The sequence below is a fragment of the Mandrillus leucophaeus genome, unplaced genomic scaffold, assembly GCF_000951045.1.
Source record: "Mandrillus leucophaeus isolate KB7577 unplaced genomic scaffold, Mleu.le_1.0 Scaffold82, whole genome shotgun sequence".
NCBI lineage: Eukaryota > Metazoa > Chordata > Mammalia > Primates > Cercopithecidae > Mandrillus > Mandrillus leucophaeus.
The window spans coordinates 4,279,259-4,298,109 of record NW_012108919.1 but is presented as its reverse complement, the minus strand read 5'-3'; the positions used below and the strand labels follow the sequence as shown (position 1 = coordinate 4,298,109).

At 45.2% G+C, this 18,851-nt stretch overlaps 1 protein-coding gene across 1 annotated transcript in view; it reads left to right on the top strand.

The window, feature by feature from the left end:
- Nucleotides 1–18,621, top strand: part of ATXN1 (ataxin 1) — a 27,657-nt gene extending 9,036 nt beyond the window's left edge. The window contains exon 3 of the mRNA XM_011967944.1: nt 16,435–18,621. Within this exon, the coding sequence (XP_011823334.1) occupies nt 16,435–16,965 (531 nt within the window). The 3' untranslated portion in view covers nt 16,966–18,621. The remainder of the gene's footprint in view (nt 1–16,434) is intronic.
- Nucleotides 18,622–18,851: the final 230 nt, after the last annotated feature.

The window sequence follows — 18,851 nt, the reverse complement described above, 5'->3', positions numbered from 1 at the left end:
TGTATTTTTAGTAGAGACAGGGTTTCACCATGTTGGTCAGGCTGGTCTCGAACTCCTGACCTCAGGTGATCCACCCGCCTCGGCATCCTACAGTGCTGGGATTACAGGCACGAGCCACCGCGCCCAGCCCCTTACAGCCCTCTTCTGTTCATGGGGGGGAAGAATCTAGGTGTGTTTTTCCCTACTCCAAACTTTGCAAAAGTATTGATTGAATGAAAGAGAAATTGGCTTCTCCATGAAGTCAGAGCCCTGTTCTCATGGTTTTTCCCATAGTGAGATCACTAAGTCCCTCTCCTGACAGCCAGGGTGCAGATAAGCAGGTGGAAGTGTTGTCAGGGCCTGTTCGCAGGTCTGTGGGGTCGGGCCCCCGTGGCTGTGCTGCATGCCGGGAAGGGCTTCTGCAAAGAAAGGCAAGTGTGCTGAGACCTGCTGAAAAGGCAGCTAGGGCTTCACGGTGTAGAAACAAAAGTGCAAGGCCCTGACGCAACCAATGATTTGTCATTTTGCCGAGGAGCCTATCAGAAATCGGCTGACATCATCACAGCTAAAATACTCCACCAGCTGTGTTTGCCACAAGTGACAGGTTCAGAGTCAGCGGAGATTCAGACAGAGAGCATGAGAGGGGGAGATGGGAGGGAGAGAGATAATTCATATCTGGACTTAATTGAGGTTCCAAAGGCTACATCCTCTCCCTCTGCAGTGCCTTCCTGAGGGGTTCTCTCCTCTAGCCTGAAGAATCTTCCTGGTCTTCTCAATGGGTTAGGCATCGCTGACACCGCACCCACAGACAAATTCAGAAATGTGCAAATGGTTGAGCTTACTAAGCAAAATCACAAATTTGATTGGGGAAGTTGTGGAAGAAGAGATGGTTTTCTCCAAAACAGATGGCATTGTGACTCTAGGCAGAAATCCTGCATGAACAGACTCTTGAGGATGCCTGACCTCATAAGACCCGCCCCCCCCCAACATCACACCCCCAGGGAAAGCCGTGTGATACGGTATGGTGGTGACAGACCCAGAGGTGCGGCTTTGGGTCTCTGGCAGGACAAGTTACTTCACCTTTCTGAGCTGCAGCTCTCTCCTCTCTAAACCAGGCAAATGAGTTTTGTTTGTGTGTGTGTGTGTGGGGGGGGTCATGTTCATTTGTTTGCTTGTTTTGAGACAGGGTCTTGCCCTGTCACCCAGGCTGAAGTGCAGTGGTGGGCCCATTGGCTCACTGCAGCCTCAACCTCACGGGTTCAATTGATCCTCCCACCTCAGCCTCCCCAGTAGCTGGGACTATGGATGTGTGCCACTATACCCAGCTAATTTTCTATATTTTTTGTAGAGACAGGGTTTCACTATCTTGCCCATGCTGGTCTGGAACTCTTAGGCTCAAGCAATCCACCCACCTCGGTCTCCCAAAGTGCTGGGATGACAGGCGTGAGCCACGGCACCCGGCCACATATGATTCTTCATAGGAGATAATCTCTCGAGACTGCTCAGTTTTTTAATGTTTCACTTTTATACTTTCCAGAACAGCACAGCCCTTGTAAAAATTGATTAGCATCAGTTAACCAAAAACCAAGAAGGGTATTAAGATGAACATGTTCATGTATGCCTCTTAGCATAAACCACATGCTAAGCGGCATACAGACCTCGTGGGAACTAAAGCCATCTCGTGTAAAACTGAGGGGTGTTTTAGTTTGGGGATTATTTTTAAGGGGCTGAATTCCTCATTAAGACTGTGGAAAGATGCCCCCAGCGTTGTCCCAGCTGACGCTCCAGACAAGGCAATGTAGGAGAAAAATGCTTTTCCGTGTTTGTCACTATCCCTGTGGCATTGCCCTGCCTGGTGCAGCATTTCTCGCTCGGGCAAAGCGTCTATGCATCCCCCAGGCCCCCACCTAGATACTGTAGGAGGAAAGGGGAATGCCAGGTATTGTCCATTGTTACTGTGTGCACCAAAGGAAGCCTCCTTCCTCTTCAGTGAAAGGTGATAGCACGTTCCCCACCCTGGAAGAGAGTTGCTACTTTGGCATGCCTTGATTCTGGTTGAGAGTCCCAAAGGATGACAGAATCACTTCCCTTGAGCCTCACTGCCAAATATAATCCACTTAATATCCTCCACGTTTGAGGCCATAAGTCTGTGGCGCATCCCAGATGGGACCCCCCAAGCGATAGCATCAACGTGGGAGCCAACGCGACTCAAAAGAAGGATGGGGCTTCGCACCTCCTCCTTATGTAGGAAGTAGGTTAGCTGCTTGGAAAATGCAGGAACTGGCCCTGAAGAGAGCTGAGTCTGAACGTATCCCTCACTCATCAGTAGCACTGGGACCTTGTGCAATGTTAGTTTTCCCTTCCCTGCTTCAACTTAGATGGCTCTGGCCCTGAGAAAGTGATTCACAGCTGAAAAATAAATCAAAGGCCTCATGTTCTAAAAAGCATTTCTGGAAGGAGAGGCAGCTGATGAAAGTCTAGAAAGAGGCTGAACTTTTCCAATGAGCACAACAAGCCGTTTTTACCCTGCCTGTAATCCTCGGGGTGGAGTCCCGCGAGTGGCCGAGGAGAGCACCCTTCCCGCCGTTCCTGTTTGTAAGGCTGAATGATGTCATGCCAGCCTGCGTAAGCATATCAGTCTTATTTCTGAGCATAAACTGGACGTGAGGGATGCATTGGTGCTGCAGCCCTCCAGATAGGTAAGACAACCAATGCAGAAACAAGGGCTCCCGGGCTCCTCTTCTTTTTCTGCAAGAGGCTGTTAGCGACGTGTCCACTGGGACAGCCCTGCCCAGGATGGCCCCAGTCAGGGAGCCTTTGGCTTCCATCTGGCGGCGTTCTATATTATCCCATCCTTCTGTTTCACCCTTCTTAGGTTCAGCTTCTCTGAAGAGTACACAGCATTTGCTCAGTGGAGTTGTAAAATTTATTGGTAAAGTGCTCTGGGCTGACACGTTCCTTTGCTTCTTTCCTAAATGCCAGGCTCTGTGTGTTATTAGGGCCGTCTGTCGCTTCCCAGCACCTCCTGAGGTGACTGCTTCCCTGAATTGGTGGCTGCTTAATATTCAGTGCCATTTCCTCCTCCCGACTGTCCTGGCGTGGGTGTGAGTGTGCCTGTGTGTGCTTGTACAGCAGTTGTTATCATGATGTACTTACTGGGTGTCTACCGATGGCTTTCCTTTCATTCTACTATTTTTTAGCTTGACTGCTGTGAGCTGTGAGTCATCGATGGTAGCATTATGCATTGAATGGATTAGCTGGTACCTAAAAATAGCCAAGGCCCTCATGCAGGCAGCACATGAGCTTGTAGAGTCAGTCCCTTTGCAGCCAAGGCAGACCCACTTGCCAACACTGAACATGCCAAGCTTGGTGGCGATGAATCCTAACGTATCAAAAAATAGATAGTTGGTGACTGCCCTGTGTGCAGAGCGCAGCCCTGGATTTGTGCCGCAGTTGTTGGTAATACACACTTCCTATCTGTTCTGATGCTGGAAAGGCTCCAACAGAGAAACTATGTCAAACCGCATTTTTGTTTGTGGGTCTTTGTACCTCTCCAAAAAAAAAAAAAGAGAGAGAGAAAAATGCTCTGCTTTAAACTTTATGTGCTACACGTGCTCCCAACTGGGTCATCTTATATGTTTTGATTCTCTCCAACCATTGTTGTTTATAGCATTTAAAAAAAAAAATTAAAGACTATTGTTTAAAGCAGTTTTAGGTGTACAGCAAGTAGAGAGAGGTCCCACACACATAACAGTTTTCCGTTATTAAAATCTTGCATTGGTATGATAGAATGGTTACAATTGATGAGCCAGTACTGATACCTTATTTTTAACTGAAGTCCATAGTTATACTACAGTTCGCTCTGTGTTGTACATGCTGTTTTTGATGAATTTCTGATGTCATGTATCCAGCATTACAGTATTATACAGAACAGCTGTACCACCCTAAAAATCCCTTATGCATCAACCATTTGTCCCCCACACCCCACCTTAAACCCCTGGAACCCACTGATCATTTTACTCTCTCCATAGTTTTGACTGTTCCAGAATGCCATGCAGTTGGAATCATCTAGTATGTCGCCTTTTCACACTGGCGTCTCTCACTTAGCGATATGCATTTCAGGTTCTTCATGTCTTCTTGTTGCTCTGATAGCTCATTTCTTTTTAGCACTGAATATTATGTTGTTCTTTAAGGCACATCTTTTTTTTGAGATGGGGTCTTGCTCTATTGCCCAGGCTGGAGTGCAGTGACACCACAATAGCTCACTGCAGCCTTGACCTCCTAGGCTCAAGCAATCCTCCCACCTCAGCCTCCCTAGTGACTGGGACCACAGGCACACACCACCACACCCAGCTAATTTTTGTATTTTTCTGTAGACATGGGGTCTTGCCATGTTGCCCAGGCTGGTCTTGAACTCCTGAGCTCATGTGATCCTCCCACCTCAGGTCCCCAAAGTCCTGGGATTACAGGGATGAGCCACTCTGCCCTGCCTAAGGCACACATTTTAAAGCCCCAGAAAAGGAAGGCAAGTGAGCTAGAACCTGTGTGCCTAAGGGCTTCCGTGTCACAGCTGCTGTGGTCACTCGCTGGACTGTGTCCTTCCTGGCCAGCCCTGAGCCTCCCTACAGGGCCTTCCCACAAGGGAACTCTGTGAGCCACGCTACCACGTGTGAGAAAAACCCAGCTTTTAATTTGGGATTTGTGTTAGGAGGCATCCCAGTGCTAGGGTGTGGGTTTACTGAACAACCCTGAAACACTTCCACCAAGGACTGAGTCAGGCTTTGCGTGAACATGATTCAGTGTTTTAAATAGAACACTCACAGAGATTCTTACACTCAGCCAAAGAGTTTTGACTGTTTTTATTAATGATTTTTAAACATTGCAGTAAACGGGTCTCTCGCTTACCCCCTTCATCCTTGAGACAGGCAGGGTTTTCTGATTTTTTTCATGCTGAGAACGTAACCATGCAGACTAGCCTTCCAGGAGAGCAGACCGGCCTTTACAGGTAAAACAAGACTGAGAATTTCACTTGCAGACAAAAGAATACCCAATTTAATAATTTCACCAAAAACAAGACATACTCACTGAAATCGAGCTTATGAGAGATTTCATTGCTCCCAGCAACAAGCGAAATTTGTGTGTCTGGGATAGTGTCACGACAAAATGTTTTGTGAAACAGATGCCCTTCGCAATTTGTGAAAACAGGGACTCTTGTGAAGGAAAAGGGAGACATATTTAAACAACAGACGCTTTGTTTTCTTTCTATCTTGTTTTTGGTGATATGTACATATGTGTGTATATAGACATAGCACCAATCTAAGATTGAAATATACAATCAAACAGCATAAATACGTGTGTATGTGCATAGTGTTTAGATACAGTAGTTATTGACTAAGTGGTAAAAGGAATTTTATTGAATTTTCATACAGAGGAGCTAAAATTTTTCTTAAAAGCCAGTCACTTAGTCAGATTAGGAAGGTGACACTGAATAAATAATTATGAGCCCAGAAGTGAGTCTATGTTGTCTCCCTGTCTTGGTTCCTCCATCCCAAATGGGAGTTGGAGGTGATGGTTTTAGAGGAGTCGGTTGAGGGGGCTGAAGGGAAGAAGTAGGCAGATCTCTTTTAACCGTACTGATGAGCAAATGGGCTTGCTGGCAGCAGCAGGAAAAGGAAGGGAAAGAGTGGAGTATGGTGGGAGTTTTGAGGCAGTCCACCCTCAAAAGCAAGAGGTGCTGGTGACAGTGCATCCAGAGATGAAAGACAGAGGGGCCTCAAGCTGACAAAGGCCATCCCTGAGCACGGTGGCTCACATCTATAATCCCAGCACTTTGGGAGGCTGAGGTGCATGGATCACCTGAGGTCAAGAGTTCAAGACCAGCCTGACCAACATGATGAAACCCTGTCTCTACTAAATACAAAAAATCATCCTGGTGTGGTGGCAGGCGCCTGTAATCCCAGCTACTTGGGAGGCTGAGGCAGGAGAATCACTTGAACCTGGGAGGTAGAGGTTGTCGTGAACCAAGATTGCACTATTGCACTCTAGCCTTGGCAACAGAGTGAGACTCCATCTAAAAAAAAGAGAAAGAAAGAAAAGTTATAAAGGCTACCCTACATACTGCTTAGTGTGTTTGAAACAGGATATATTTATTGGATGAAAAAAATGGGCTCTACTGAGCTGTCTGGCGTTATGTAACATGCTTTGGTTATCTGTGGTACTGCTCCCATGAGTTTATTTTCATTGAGATTTCATCAGAAACCATTCTGAAAAATGTGTGGAACCCCAGCAAGATCATAAAATGACTTAATGATTACTAACACAGCTGCAGGAACGAGAGTGGAGAGAAAATAACTGAAGTATATGATTCAATAAAATCATGACGACCTCAGCATCTGACAAGGTGAGGTGGCTATGGCTCCGCTGAGAAAGCTGCCTGTTAGCGGGTAAGCCACAACCTGGAGAAAGCTCTGCTCCTCTCCCTGGTGGAGGCCATAGCCCACTTTAGTTCTGGCTGGTAAAAAAAAAAAAAAGAAAAGAAAAAGAAAAAGGAAAAAAAAAGACAGGCAGTCTCTCTATTGCCCCCTGTTGTCCAGTTGTACCATTGCAATGTTTTTCCATACAGAAGGCAAACAGAACTATTCTTTCAGGTTTTTTGTTTTTTTTTTTTTTTTTTAGGATGGAGTCTTGCACTGTCGCCTGGGCTGGGATGCAATCACGCGATCTCGGCTCACTGCAACCTCCGCCTCCCGGGTTCAAGCAATTCTCCTGCCTCAGCCTCCTGAGTAGCTGAGATTTACAGGCGCCCGCCACCACACCTGGCTAATTTTTTTGTATTTTTGGTAGAGATAGGGTTTCACCATGTTGGCCAGGCTGATCTCGAACTCCTGACCTCATGATCAGCCCGTCTCACCCAAGTAAATAAAAAAGAATGCATAAGAAGATAACCAGTCCCCTTTGGCACCAGGGACTGGTTTCACGGAAGAAGATTTTTTCACAGGATGGGAAGAGGGACAGGGATGATTTTGGGATGAAACTGTTCCACTTCAGATCATCAGGCATTAGTTAGATTCTCATAAGGAGCACACAACCTGGATTCCTTGCATGCTCAGTTTACAATAGGATTCATGTTCCTATGAGAATCTAATGCTTGCGACTGATCTGACAGGAGATGGAGCTCAGTTGGGAATGGTCGCTCACCTCCAGCTGTGCAGCCCAGTACCTAACAGGCCATGGACTACTACCAGTCCATTGCCTGGGGGTTGGAGATCCCTGGTATACAGAGGAGAAGGGGCCAGGCTAGGTGGCTCATGCTTGTAATCTCAGCACTTTGGGAGGCCAAGGCAAGAGGGAACTTGAGGCCAGGAGTTTTGAAACCGGCCTGGCCAACAGAGCAAGACTCCTTCTCTACATAAGAATCATCATTATCATCATCAACAGAACATTAGCTGGACATGGTGGTGCATGCATGTGGTCCCAACTACTCAGGCAGCTGAGGCAGGAGGATCTCTTGAGCCCAGGAGGTCAAGGCTGCAGTGAGTCATGATCATGCTACTGCACTCCAGCCTGGGCAACAGAACAAGACCCTATCTCAAAATAAAAAAAGAAAAGAGAAACTATGGAAACTAGAGTGTTGTTATTTTAAATAGAGCTGTCAGGGGAGTTGTCTCTGAGAAGGAGAGTGGGTGGCAACAGTACGTGAGGCAAAAAAGATTCCAAATGAATGGAGAGAGTAGCAGGTGCCCAGATGGAAGGCGCAAGTGGGGTTAAAGGACCAGCAAGGAGACCACTGTTGCTATGGTGTAGGGAGTAAGGTGCACATGCAGACCACATCAAGCTTGCATATGGTGACTGAGCGAGTGAGACGCAGCGTGGCCGGGACAGAGGTGGTGGAGGTAGTGAAAAATAGTCTCATTCTAGGTGTATTTGGAAAAGGAACCCATACAGTTTGCTTATAATTGGGATGTATGTGATGGAAGAGAAAGAGCGGAAGGAAGTGTGATTCCCGGGTCCTTGACTGAACAGCCGAAAGAATGGGATACCATTTATGGAGATGGGGAAGAACATGGGATGGCCACCGGGCACGGGCACATGGGGAGGTCTGATGCGTTTTAGGTCACTTTAAGTTTGAGTTGCCTGTTTGACATCTGAGTGGACATCATCAGATAGCGTGGTCACTGGTGTCCAGATGTGCCCTTGTGAAGTGTTTTGTTTTGCATGTATGTTCTGTCTCCTCGTGGGAGGCAAGAAACTAGGTCTTAACCCATAGGTGCTCTTCTAAGGTTCCTGACACTTCGCAGGTGCTTGGTGTGTACTTGTTGAACTTTTATTAAAGCTGCAAAGCCTGACGTGTGTCATTAGGAACACTCAATATTATTTTGAGGTTAGGCGCGGTGACTCACGCCTGTAATCCCAGCACTTTGGGAGGCCAAGGCGGGCAGATCACTTGAGGTCAGGAGTTCAAGACCAGCCAGGCCAACATAGTAAAACCCCATCCCTACTAAACATACAAAAATTAGCCAGGTGTGGTGGGTCATGCCTGTAGTCCCAGGAGGTGATTGAACCCAGGAGGTGGAGGTTGCAGTGAGCCGAGATGGCGCCACTGCACTCCAGCCTGGACAACAGAGCAAGACTCCATCTCAAAAAAATAATAATAATAATAACAATATTTTGAAGCTGTCAGCATCATAGGGAACACCCATATGAGTCTTAAATTCAAGGAATTCACAGACTCATTGTTCCAGTTGAAGATGACATCATCCTACAAAATCACACCGCCTCTGTTTCACATCCAAACCAGTCCCCGCTGGCACTGACAGCATGTTTTGAGATGGAGAAGGCTCCTCTCCAAGGGAATTGCAAGCAACCGATTTGATTATATATATTCTCACTGAAAAATCCCTCAGTGAGATTTCTTCATTAACCGTTAATGATCAGTTAACCTTTAAGAATGTGTATATCCTTATGACACACCTAATTATAAAATAAAAATAGATTCGCTATGAATACATGCGTGTACCTATTTGAGATGTGTGCAACAAGATTTTAACTTTCACCAAAGAAAGGGAAAAAAAGTTATTTCCCTTCACATACATTCAGACCCCAAGCAGGGGAAAGTGCATTGTCTAGATAGTTCACACTAATTAGTGAGGAGAAAACTAGCATTGGGCTGGCAGGCTATCCAATATGTGCCTACAATGATCAGATTATCTGAATAATCTTCTGCTCCCACCTCAGCTTTCATGGACCCAGCTAATAGCTGGTCGTGGCATCTTTTCACAGGGTGACACAGCTCCTTTGGTAGGAAGCAAAGGCAGAATTTAGGCAAAAAAGAAGCAAAGAGAAGGCTTTGAAGTGATTAAAGAAGAATCTCCCAAGCCTATCTAAGTTAACATAAATTCCATTGACAGGCCAGGTGGGCACAGTGGCTCATGTCTGTAATCCTAGCATTTTGGGAGGCTGAGGCAGGCAGATCGCCTGAGGTCAAGAGTTCAAGACCAGCCTGGCCAACATGGGGAAACCCGTGTCTATTAAAAATATAAAAAATTAGCCAGGGGTGGTGGTGGACACCTGTAATCCCTGCTACTTAGGAGGCTGAGGCAGGAGAATTGCTTGAATCCAGGAGACAGAGATTGCAGTGAGCTGAGATGGTGCCACTGCACTCCAAGCTGGGAGACAGAGCGAGACTCTGTCTCAGAAAACAAAACAAAACAAAAAATCCATTAACATCATCTTATTTTAGTGCACATCTCAAATATTCTCTCTCTCCATCACTTTTCTCTCGTGAATTCTTCGGTAGGCTATTCTAGCTATGGTTCACACCACAGCATTTAATTCTAAGGCCTGTCTTTGGAGGTTTGGAGTTTGGTTTGGTTCGGTTTGGTTTTTAGAGACAGAGTCCTGCTCTGGCACACAGGCTGGAGTGGTGCAGTAGCTCGAGTGACCCTCCCGCCTCTGTAACCGAACTTAGGTTTGGCTGCTCACCACTCAAAAGCCAAATATGAGAGATGAGGTTGGTGAGAGGAAACGCAGGTTTATTGGGAAAGCCAGCATAGTTGAGAAGATGATGAGCTAGGCTTCTAAAGTACCATCTCCAGGCCGGGCACCGTAGCTCACACCTGTAATCCCAGCACTTTGGGAGGCCAAGGCAGGCAGATCACCTGAGGTCAGGAGTTTGATACCAGCGTGACCAACATGGCGAAACACCGTCTCTACTGAAAAATACAAAAATTAGCCAGGTGTGGTGGCACATGCCTGTAGTCCCAGCTACTCAGGAGGCTGAGGCAGGAGAATAGCTTGAACCCAGGAGGCAGAGGCTGCAGTGAGTCAAGATTGTACCACTGCATTCTAGCCTGGGCAACAGAGCGAGAATCCATCTCAAGAAATAATAATAATAATTTGTAAAAAATTAAGTACCATCTCCAATTTTTTAGGCTGGTTGGAGGGTTTTTATGGAAGGGGGCTATGGGGGAGACAAGGAGGTTGGTATCGAGGCAACTGAGGACCGTAGACATTTGGGCACCAGTGAAGGTTCGAGAAGGTTGGGAACTTCTTTGTCCTTGGTCAGGTCACAATGCTTCTATCAGTCTTTTGTATTTTTAGTAGAGGGTTTCACTATCTTGGCCAGACTGGTCTCAAACTCCTGACCTCAGGTGATCCACCCGCCTCGGCCTCCCAAAGTACTGGGATTACAGGAGTGAGCCACCGTGCCCAGCCACTCCTATCAGTCTTTAACAATATATAGTTAGTTGTTTTTATACTTCCCCTTTAATCCCAGAGTTAGTTTCTAAAAGTACGTGATTGTTGTTTGTGTATATTATCTCGGTGCTATAAAATTATCCTAGCCTACATGCAGGAAAGGGTAAAACCCTTTAAACAAAAATGAAGTTAGTTATGTTCGTTCTTTTGCTATTTCACAGTTGTACCTCAGCCTCCCAAAGTGCTGGGATTACAAGAGTGGTGTCTTTGGAGTTCTGAGATGTGAAAATAATGAAAGGGTTTAAAACGTCCAACAACATTAGGAAGTCTTTAGTGGGGAACATGAGCATCTGTGTCCTGGCTTTTGCAGTAATCAATTATAGTACCTGTTATAAAGGGCTTGTAGACATTTCTTGATGAGTCTACAGGTACTTGGTAACGTGGAAATCCTCAGATAGGTTTATCTGTGAGCACGTAGTAGATGTTATTTTCAGAAAATTAAATATTGCCTGCCCTGTGAAGTGTGTATAATGTGGCTCACACACCAAGGGCCTCTCCATGGGTAGGTGTCCGGCCGTCTGCCAACAAAGAGGCAGGGAGTTATCCAGGAACACACAGAACCAAAAAAGAGGCTGACATGTTTGGAAATAAGGTTTCTGGTCTTCTGAATGTCACATTACCTCTGCCTGGTGATGGGCAAGAATAAGCAAACCGCAACTCTGGTAGAGAGTCTTACGAGATAGATATTAACACCTGAGAGTTTTATTTTTACAACTTGGATTTACAGCAAAACAATCTCCACTTGATGTGGGATTGGTTTCCTTCTGTTCAGTTTGTGTTGTTAATGGCTCTGAAAGGTTTGGGAGAGGATCTGCGGAGCCAGTTCCAGATCGGTCCTCCTACTTACAATACAGTGGGTATCCCCATCTGATACAGTCACTTGTAAGTGTATTTGTCTATGTATATATGCACATATATGTTTGTCTGTGTGATGTAAATGTAGTTTTGAAACTGAATAGTGTCGCACACTTGTACAGGGTAACTAGAATTGTATGAGTGGCTATAAGGCAGACACTACATCACAATTATCTGTACCATGGAACAAGCCCATGAGCTTATGCCTTTGGATCCTACTTATTTCAGGCAATATTCACCACTGTTGCGGGGTAGTGGGAATGCTGAGTTCATCTCTTTTGGTGGCATTGTAATATCTTTGCTCACAAGGGTAGAGGTCAGGAGGCATAGAAAAAAGAAAATGGGTTTGGGGGCCAAAGACTGGGATAAAATCCTAAACCCATCAGCTAATAGCTATGACATTAGGCAAGTGACTTAATCTCTCTGTGACTATTCATAAAATTTATAAAATTGGAAAATCTATACTATTCCATGCTAATACTGTTGTGAACATTAAACAAAATACTTTTTGTAAAGTTTGTACCTGAGAGCTTGACAGAGAGTAGGCACTCAAAAACTTTTAGCTTGCTTCACATTATAAAACTAGCCCAGAACAATGAAACTTCCCCCCCAGTAATACACGCAGGTGTATGGGTTCATGCTTACAGGCTGCCATATGAATGTACTCTCTAGTTGTCTCTTCTAAAAACATGCAATGTGTGGATCCAGTAAAGTCTGTCATTCTAGAAGTGTATCACAACTGTATCAATCAGAGTTAACAAAGGAGACAAAAAAGATGAAGTAGAAAAGCCACAATCCGTGGAAATTTACTACTTTTAAAGTTTTTTTGGTACTTCAATTATGCATGTGTGGTTTTATGTGTCTGCATGTGTATAAAATCCAACAGAGGCCGGGCGCGGTGGCTCACGCCTGTAATCCCAGCACTTTGGGAGACTGAGGCGGGTGGATCATGAGGTCAGGAGATCGAGACCATCCTGGCCAACATGGTGAAGCCCCATCTCTACTAAAAATACAAAAGTTAACCAGGCATGATGGCATGTGCCTATAGTCCCAGCTACTCAGGAGGCTGAGGCAGGAGACTTGCTTGAACGCGGGAGGCGGAGATTGCAGTGAGCCGAGATCGTGCCACTGCGCTCCAGCCTGGGCGACAGAGCAAGACTCCCTCTCACAAAAAGAAAAAAAAAAAAACAGAATATTTTAAATATTGTTACATATAGCCAATATTATTTTAGATTTACCACATATCTACCATTTTCATTCCTCTTCATTCCTCCCTGTACAAACTTCAATCTAGATTTGTTTTTTTCTCTACCTAAAGAATACCTTTTAGTATTTTCTGTAATGCAGATCTGTTGGTGGTGAATTCTTTTAATTACTGTTTGTCTGAACGTGTCTCTATTTTGCCTTCATTCTGGAAGGACCTTTTGGCTCCATACAGAATTCTCAATTGGCAATTATTTTTCTTTAGCACTGTAAAGATATTCCATTATTTCCATTGTCTACTGGCTTCCATTATTTTTGTTGAGATGTAAAGTGTGAGTTCAGTTGTTGCTTATTTGGAGGTAATATGTATTTTGTTTTAAAGGCTTTTTTTTTTTTTTTTTAATGGAGTTTCTCTGTTGTCACCAAGGCTGGAGTGCGATGGCATGATCTTGGCTCACTGCAACCTCAGCCTCCCGGGTTCAAGCGATTCTCCTGCCTCAGCCTCCCAAGTAGCTGGGATTACAGGCTCCTGCCACCATGCCCAGCTAATTTTTATATTTTTAGTAGAGATGGGGTTTCACCATGTTGGCCGAGTTGGTCTCAAACTCCTGACCTCCGGTGATCCACCCGCCTCGGCCTCCCAAAGTGCTGGGATTACAGGCATGAACCACCATGCCCAGCCTATTCTAGAGACTTAATGATATTTTTTTCCTGTGTAGTTTGCAAGATGTCTTTGATTTATAGCAATTTATTTCTCATCTGCCTCAGTGAGGATTTCTTTTTATTTTTCCTGTTTGGGCTAGGCCTTCTTGAAACTGTTTTACTATCCTTCTTCAGTGTGGGAAAATTCTTAGCCATTACCTCCTCAAATATTACTTCTGCCCTGTTACCTCCCCTCTCTTCCTCCTCCTAGGATTCAAATTGTGTGTCTGTTAGCCCCTCTCAATTTATCTTATCTGTCTCTTACCCTCTCCTCCATATTAATGTCTGTTAGCCCCTCTCAATTTATCTTATCTGTCTCTTACCCTCTCCTCCATATTAACCATCTTTTTGTCTCTGTGTTCACTCTGTGGAGTCTCTTCTAAAGCTCTAATTAGAGAATCCACTTCATGAATTCTTTCTTAATCCATATCTATTCAACTGGAAAACTCATTGCATTCTTGATTTCAATGGGTGTATATTTTAATTCTATAATTCTCATAGATCTTTTTAAAAATTAATTAATTTTTTTAGAGACAGGGTCTCACTCTGTTGCCCAGGCTGAAGTGCATCTTGCGATCATAGCTCACTGCAGCCTCTAACTCCTGGGCTCAAGATCTTCCTGCCTCAGCCTCCTGAGTAGTTGGGACTACAGGCGCGCATCACCACACTAGGCTATTTTTTTTTTTTTTAAATTCTGTAGAAACAGGGTCTCACTTTGTTGCCCAGACTGATCTGAAACTCCTGGCCTCAAGTGATCATCCCTGTCTCAGCCTCCCAAAGTGCTGGGATTACAGACATGAGCCACCATGCCTGACTTCATGGATCTTTTAAAAACAGGTCCTAGTTTCCTATCAAAATTCTCAAGCTGTCTTTAATCTTCTTAAATATTGTAAGCATAGTCATTGTAAAGTCTGTATGTATGACTCTATATGAGAAGCCCTGGAGCATCCATTTTTAAGATCTGATATTTTATTAGTGTTTATACATGTTATCTGGTCTCCTCATGACCACCACCCCCCTTTTTAAATTGAATGCTTTTATTTGCAAAATTGTGAAAATAATTCAAGACCTTAATCCAGTTTTAGGAACTCAGATGAGTCAAATCTGAGCTTGAGACCTTGAAAGGCCTGTTGGCTTGTGGTTCACTGTCACCTCTAAGGGACAGTGCTTTGGGGTCACAACTGAAAAGAATGGGGTTCACCAGAGAGCACCCTCCCTTGGTGTACCCTGAACTTCATTACCTTTTCCCTATGCTCTTAACATTATCAAAAGTCCAGTTGGTTTCCCAACTGCTCCACTTTGGAATGTTCAAGTGTCTTCAGGAGAAAACAGGCCCCTAACACCAGCTTCAACTGCCTGGGCCATCATGCTTTCCTGATCCAACCCAGGGACTTTGTGTGTGTGTGTGTGTGTGTGTGTGTGTGAGAGAGAGAGAGAGAGAGAGAGAGAGAGAGAGAGAGAGACAGAGAGACGGAGTTTCGCTCTATCGCCCAGGCTGGAGTGCAGTGCTGCAATCTCGGCTCACTGCAGCCTCTGCCTCCTGGGTTCAAGCAAGTCTTCTGCCTCAGCCTCCCGAGTAGCTGGGATTATAGGCACCTGCCACCACACCTGGCTAATTTTTGTATTTTTAGTAGAGACAGGGTTTCACCATGCTGGCCAGGCTGGTCTTAGAATAAAGTGGCTCAATCTTGGCTCACTGCAACTTCCGTCCCCCGGGTTCAAGCGATTCTCCCTTCTGAGTAGCTGGGATTATAGACGCCCGCCACTACACCTGGCTAAGTTTTGTATTTTTAGTAGAGACGGGATTTCGCCATGTTAGCCAGGCTGGTCTCAAACTCCTGACCTCAGATGATCCATGCGCCTTGGCCTCCCAAAGTGCTGGAATTACAGGCATGAGCCACCGCACCTGGCCTTTTTACTATCTTATTTGCTGTCCAGTACTATAAGAAAAAAAGTTTAAACATTTTGTCCAGAGTTTTAAAATTTATTTATTTGCTTACATTTTTGTTCAGAGTTTTTAGTTGTCCTCAGAAGGAGAGTTGGTCCAAATTACCTAGTCTACTACATCTAGAAAGGACATTGAAAATTGACCTTTTTTTTTCTTTTTCTTGAGATGGAGTCTCACTCTGTGGCCCAAGCTAGATCGCCCAGTGGCACGATTTCAGCTCACTGCAACCTCTGCCTCCTGGGTTCAAGCAATTCTCGTGTCTCAGCCTCCCAAGTAGCTAGGATTACAGGTGCCCGCCACCATGCCTGGTGAATTTTTTTTTATTTTTAGTGGAGACAGGGTTTCGCCATGTTGGCCAGGCTGGTCTTGAACTCCTGACCTCAAGTGATGCACCCACCTTGGCTTCCCAAAGTGCTGGGATTACAGGCATGAGCCACTGTGCCCTGCCACCAAGCATCCTTTTAGGGGCTGGGGACTCAATGATAAACACATCATGCCTGCTTCTTGGAACTCACCTACAGTCTCACTCTGATCCCTGTTTAGTCCTGTCCTGTATGATAATAACAGCTGTCCATTGAGCTCATAAAATCTAAGACCATGCTGGGCTTCTGAGCCACCCGCAGAGCCTAGCTCGATGCTGAAAGCTAAGTGGGTGTTCTGTCATTGCTGGGGTTTGATTGACTGGTTCTAACAGAGACCAGCTATAGAGCTAACACGTGGTGGAATATTTTGAATATTGATGGTCTTTTCACTGGCTTCTGCCTATGGTAAGTACAGGTACAACCCAAAGTGAAGAGCCTCATTTATAGGGTGTGACTAGGGGAGAGGGAGGTTTGCAAACTGAGTCATTTTCCCCCCATTCGGCCTGTGTGTGTCTATGTGTGTATGTGTGAGTTCATACGTGTGTGTGTGTGCATAAAATCAAACAAGAATAAAATGTTTTCATTTGTCCCCTTCCTTCTTCCTCTCTCTGTCTCTCCCTGTTTCCACAGGTCAGCGTTGAAGTTTTGGTAGAGTATCCTTTTTTTGTGTTTGGACAGGGCTGGTCATCCTGCTGTCCGGAGAGAACCAGCCAGCTCTTTGATTTGCCGTGTTCCAAACTCTCAGTTGGGGATGTGTGCATCTCGCTTACCCTCAAGAACCTGAAGAACGGCTCTGTTAAAAAGGGCCAGCCCGTGGATCCCGCCAGCGTCCTGCTGAAGCACTCAAAGGCCGACGGCCTGGCGGGCAGCAGACACAGGTATGCCGAGCAGGAAAACGGAATCAACCAGGGGAGTGCCCAGATGCTCTCTGAGAATGGCGAACTGAAGTTTCCAGAGAAAATGGGATTGCCTGCAGCGCCCTTCCTCACCAAAATAGAACCCAGCAAGCCCGCGGCCACGAGGAAGAGGAGGTGGTCGGCGCCGGAGAGCCGCAAACTGGAGAAGTCAGAAGACGAACCACCTTTGACTCTTCCTAAGCCTTCTCTAATTCCTCAGGAGGTTAAGATTTGCATTGAAGGCCGGTCTAATGTAGGCAAGTAGAGGCAGCGTGGGGGAAAGGAAACGTGGCTCTCCCTTATCATTTGTATCCAGATTACTGTACTGTAGGCTAAATAACACAGTATTTACATGTTATCCTCTTATTTTAGGTTTCTGTTCTAACCTTGTCATTAGAGTTACAGCAGGTGTGTCGCAGGAGACTGGTGCATATGCTTTTTCCACGAGTGTCTGTCAGTGAGCGGGCGGGAGGAAGGGCACAGCAGGAGCGGCCAGGGCTCCACGCATCCCCGGGGAAGAAAGGAACCGGGCTCCACAGCGCCTGCTTTTTGTAGCGGCCCAGAAGCAGCCAAGGGCGCTGACTCCCGCTAGTGTCAGGAGAAAAGTCCCGTGGGAAGGGTCCTGCAGGGGTGCAGGGGTGCACGCAAGTGGGGGTGCACAGGCGCTGTGGCGGCGAGTGAGGGTCTCTTTTTCTCTGCCTCCCTCTGCCTCACTCTCTTGCTATCGGCATGGGACGGGGTGTTCAGAGCAGTGTCCTCCTGGGGTTCCCATGTGCAAAATCAACATCAGGAACCCAGCTTCAGGGCATCGCGGAGGCGCGTCAGACGGCAGATTTGGAAAGTTAACCATTTAAAAGAACATTTTTCTCTCCAACCTATTTTACAATAAAAGCAACTTTTAATTGTATAGATATATATTTCCCCCTATGGGGCCTGACTGCACTGATATATTTTTTTTTTTAAAGAGCAACTGCCACATGCGGGATTTCATTTCTGCTTTTTACTAGTGCAGCGATGTCACCGGGGTGTTGTGGTGGACAGGGAAGCCCCCTGCTGTCATGGCCCCACATGGGGTAAGGGGGGTTGGGGGTGGGGGCGGGGGAGAGAGCGAACACCCACGCTGGTTTCTGTGCAGTGTTAGGTAAACCAATCAGGTTATTGCATTGACTTCACTCCCAAGAGGTAGATGCAAACTGCCCTTCAGTGAGAGCCACAGAAGCTCTTCACGTTGAGTTTGCAAAATCTTTTTGTCTTTGAACTCTAGTACTGTTTATAGTTCATGACTATGGACAACTCGGGTGCCACTTTTTTTTTTTTTTCAGATTCCAGTGTGACATGAGGAATTAGATTTTGAAGATGAGCATATATTACTATCTTTAAGCATTTAAAAATACTGTTCACACTTTATTACCAAGCATCTTGGTCTCTCATTCAACAAGTACTGTATCTCACTTTAAACTCTTTGGGGAAAAAAAAAAAAACAAAAAAACAAAAAAAACTAAGTTGCTTTCTTTTTTTCAACACTGTAACTACATTTCAGCTCTGCAGAATTGCTGAAGAGCAAGATATTGAAAGTTTCAATGTGGTTTAAAGGGATGAATGTGAATTATGAACTAGTATGTGACAATAAATGACCACCAAGTACTACCTGACGGGAGGCACTTTTCACTTTGATGTCTGAGAATCAGTTCAAGGCATATGCAGAGTTGGCAGAGAAACTGAGAGAAAAGGGATGGAGAAGAAAATACTCATTTTTGTCCAGTGTTTTTCTTTTTAAGATGAACTTTTAAAGAACCTTGCGATTTGCACATATTGAGTTTATAATTTGTGTGATATTCCTGCAGTTTTTATCCAATAACATTGTGGGAAAGGTTTGGGGGACTGAACGAGCATAAATAAATGTAGCAAAATTTCTTTCTAACCTGCCTAAACTCTAGGCCATTTTATAAGGTTATGTTCCTTTGAAAATTCATTTTGGTCTTTTTACCACATCTGTCACAAAAAGCCAGGTCTTAGCAGGCTCTTAGAAACTCTGAGAATTTTCTTCAGATTCATTGAGAGAGTTTTCCATAAAGACATTTATATATGTGAGCAAGATTTTGTTTTAAACAATTATTTTATTATTGTTGTTATTAATGTTATTTTCAGAAT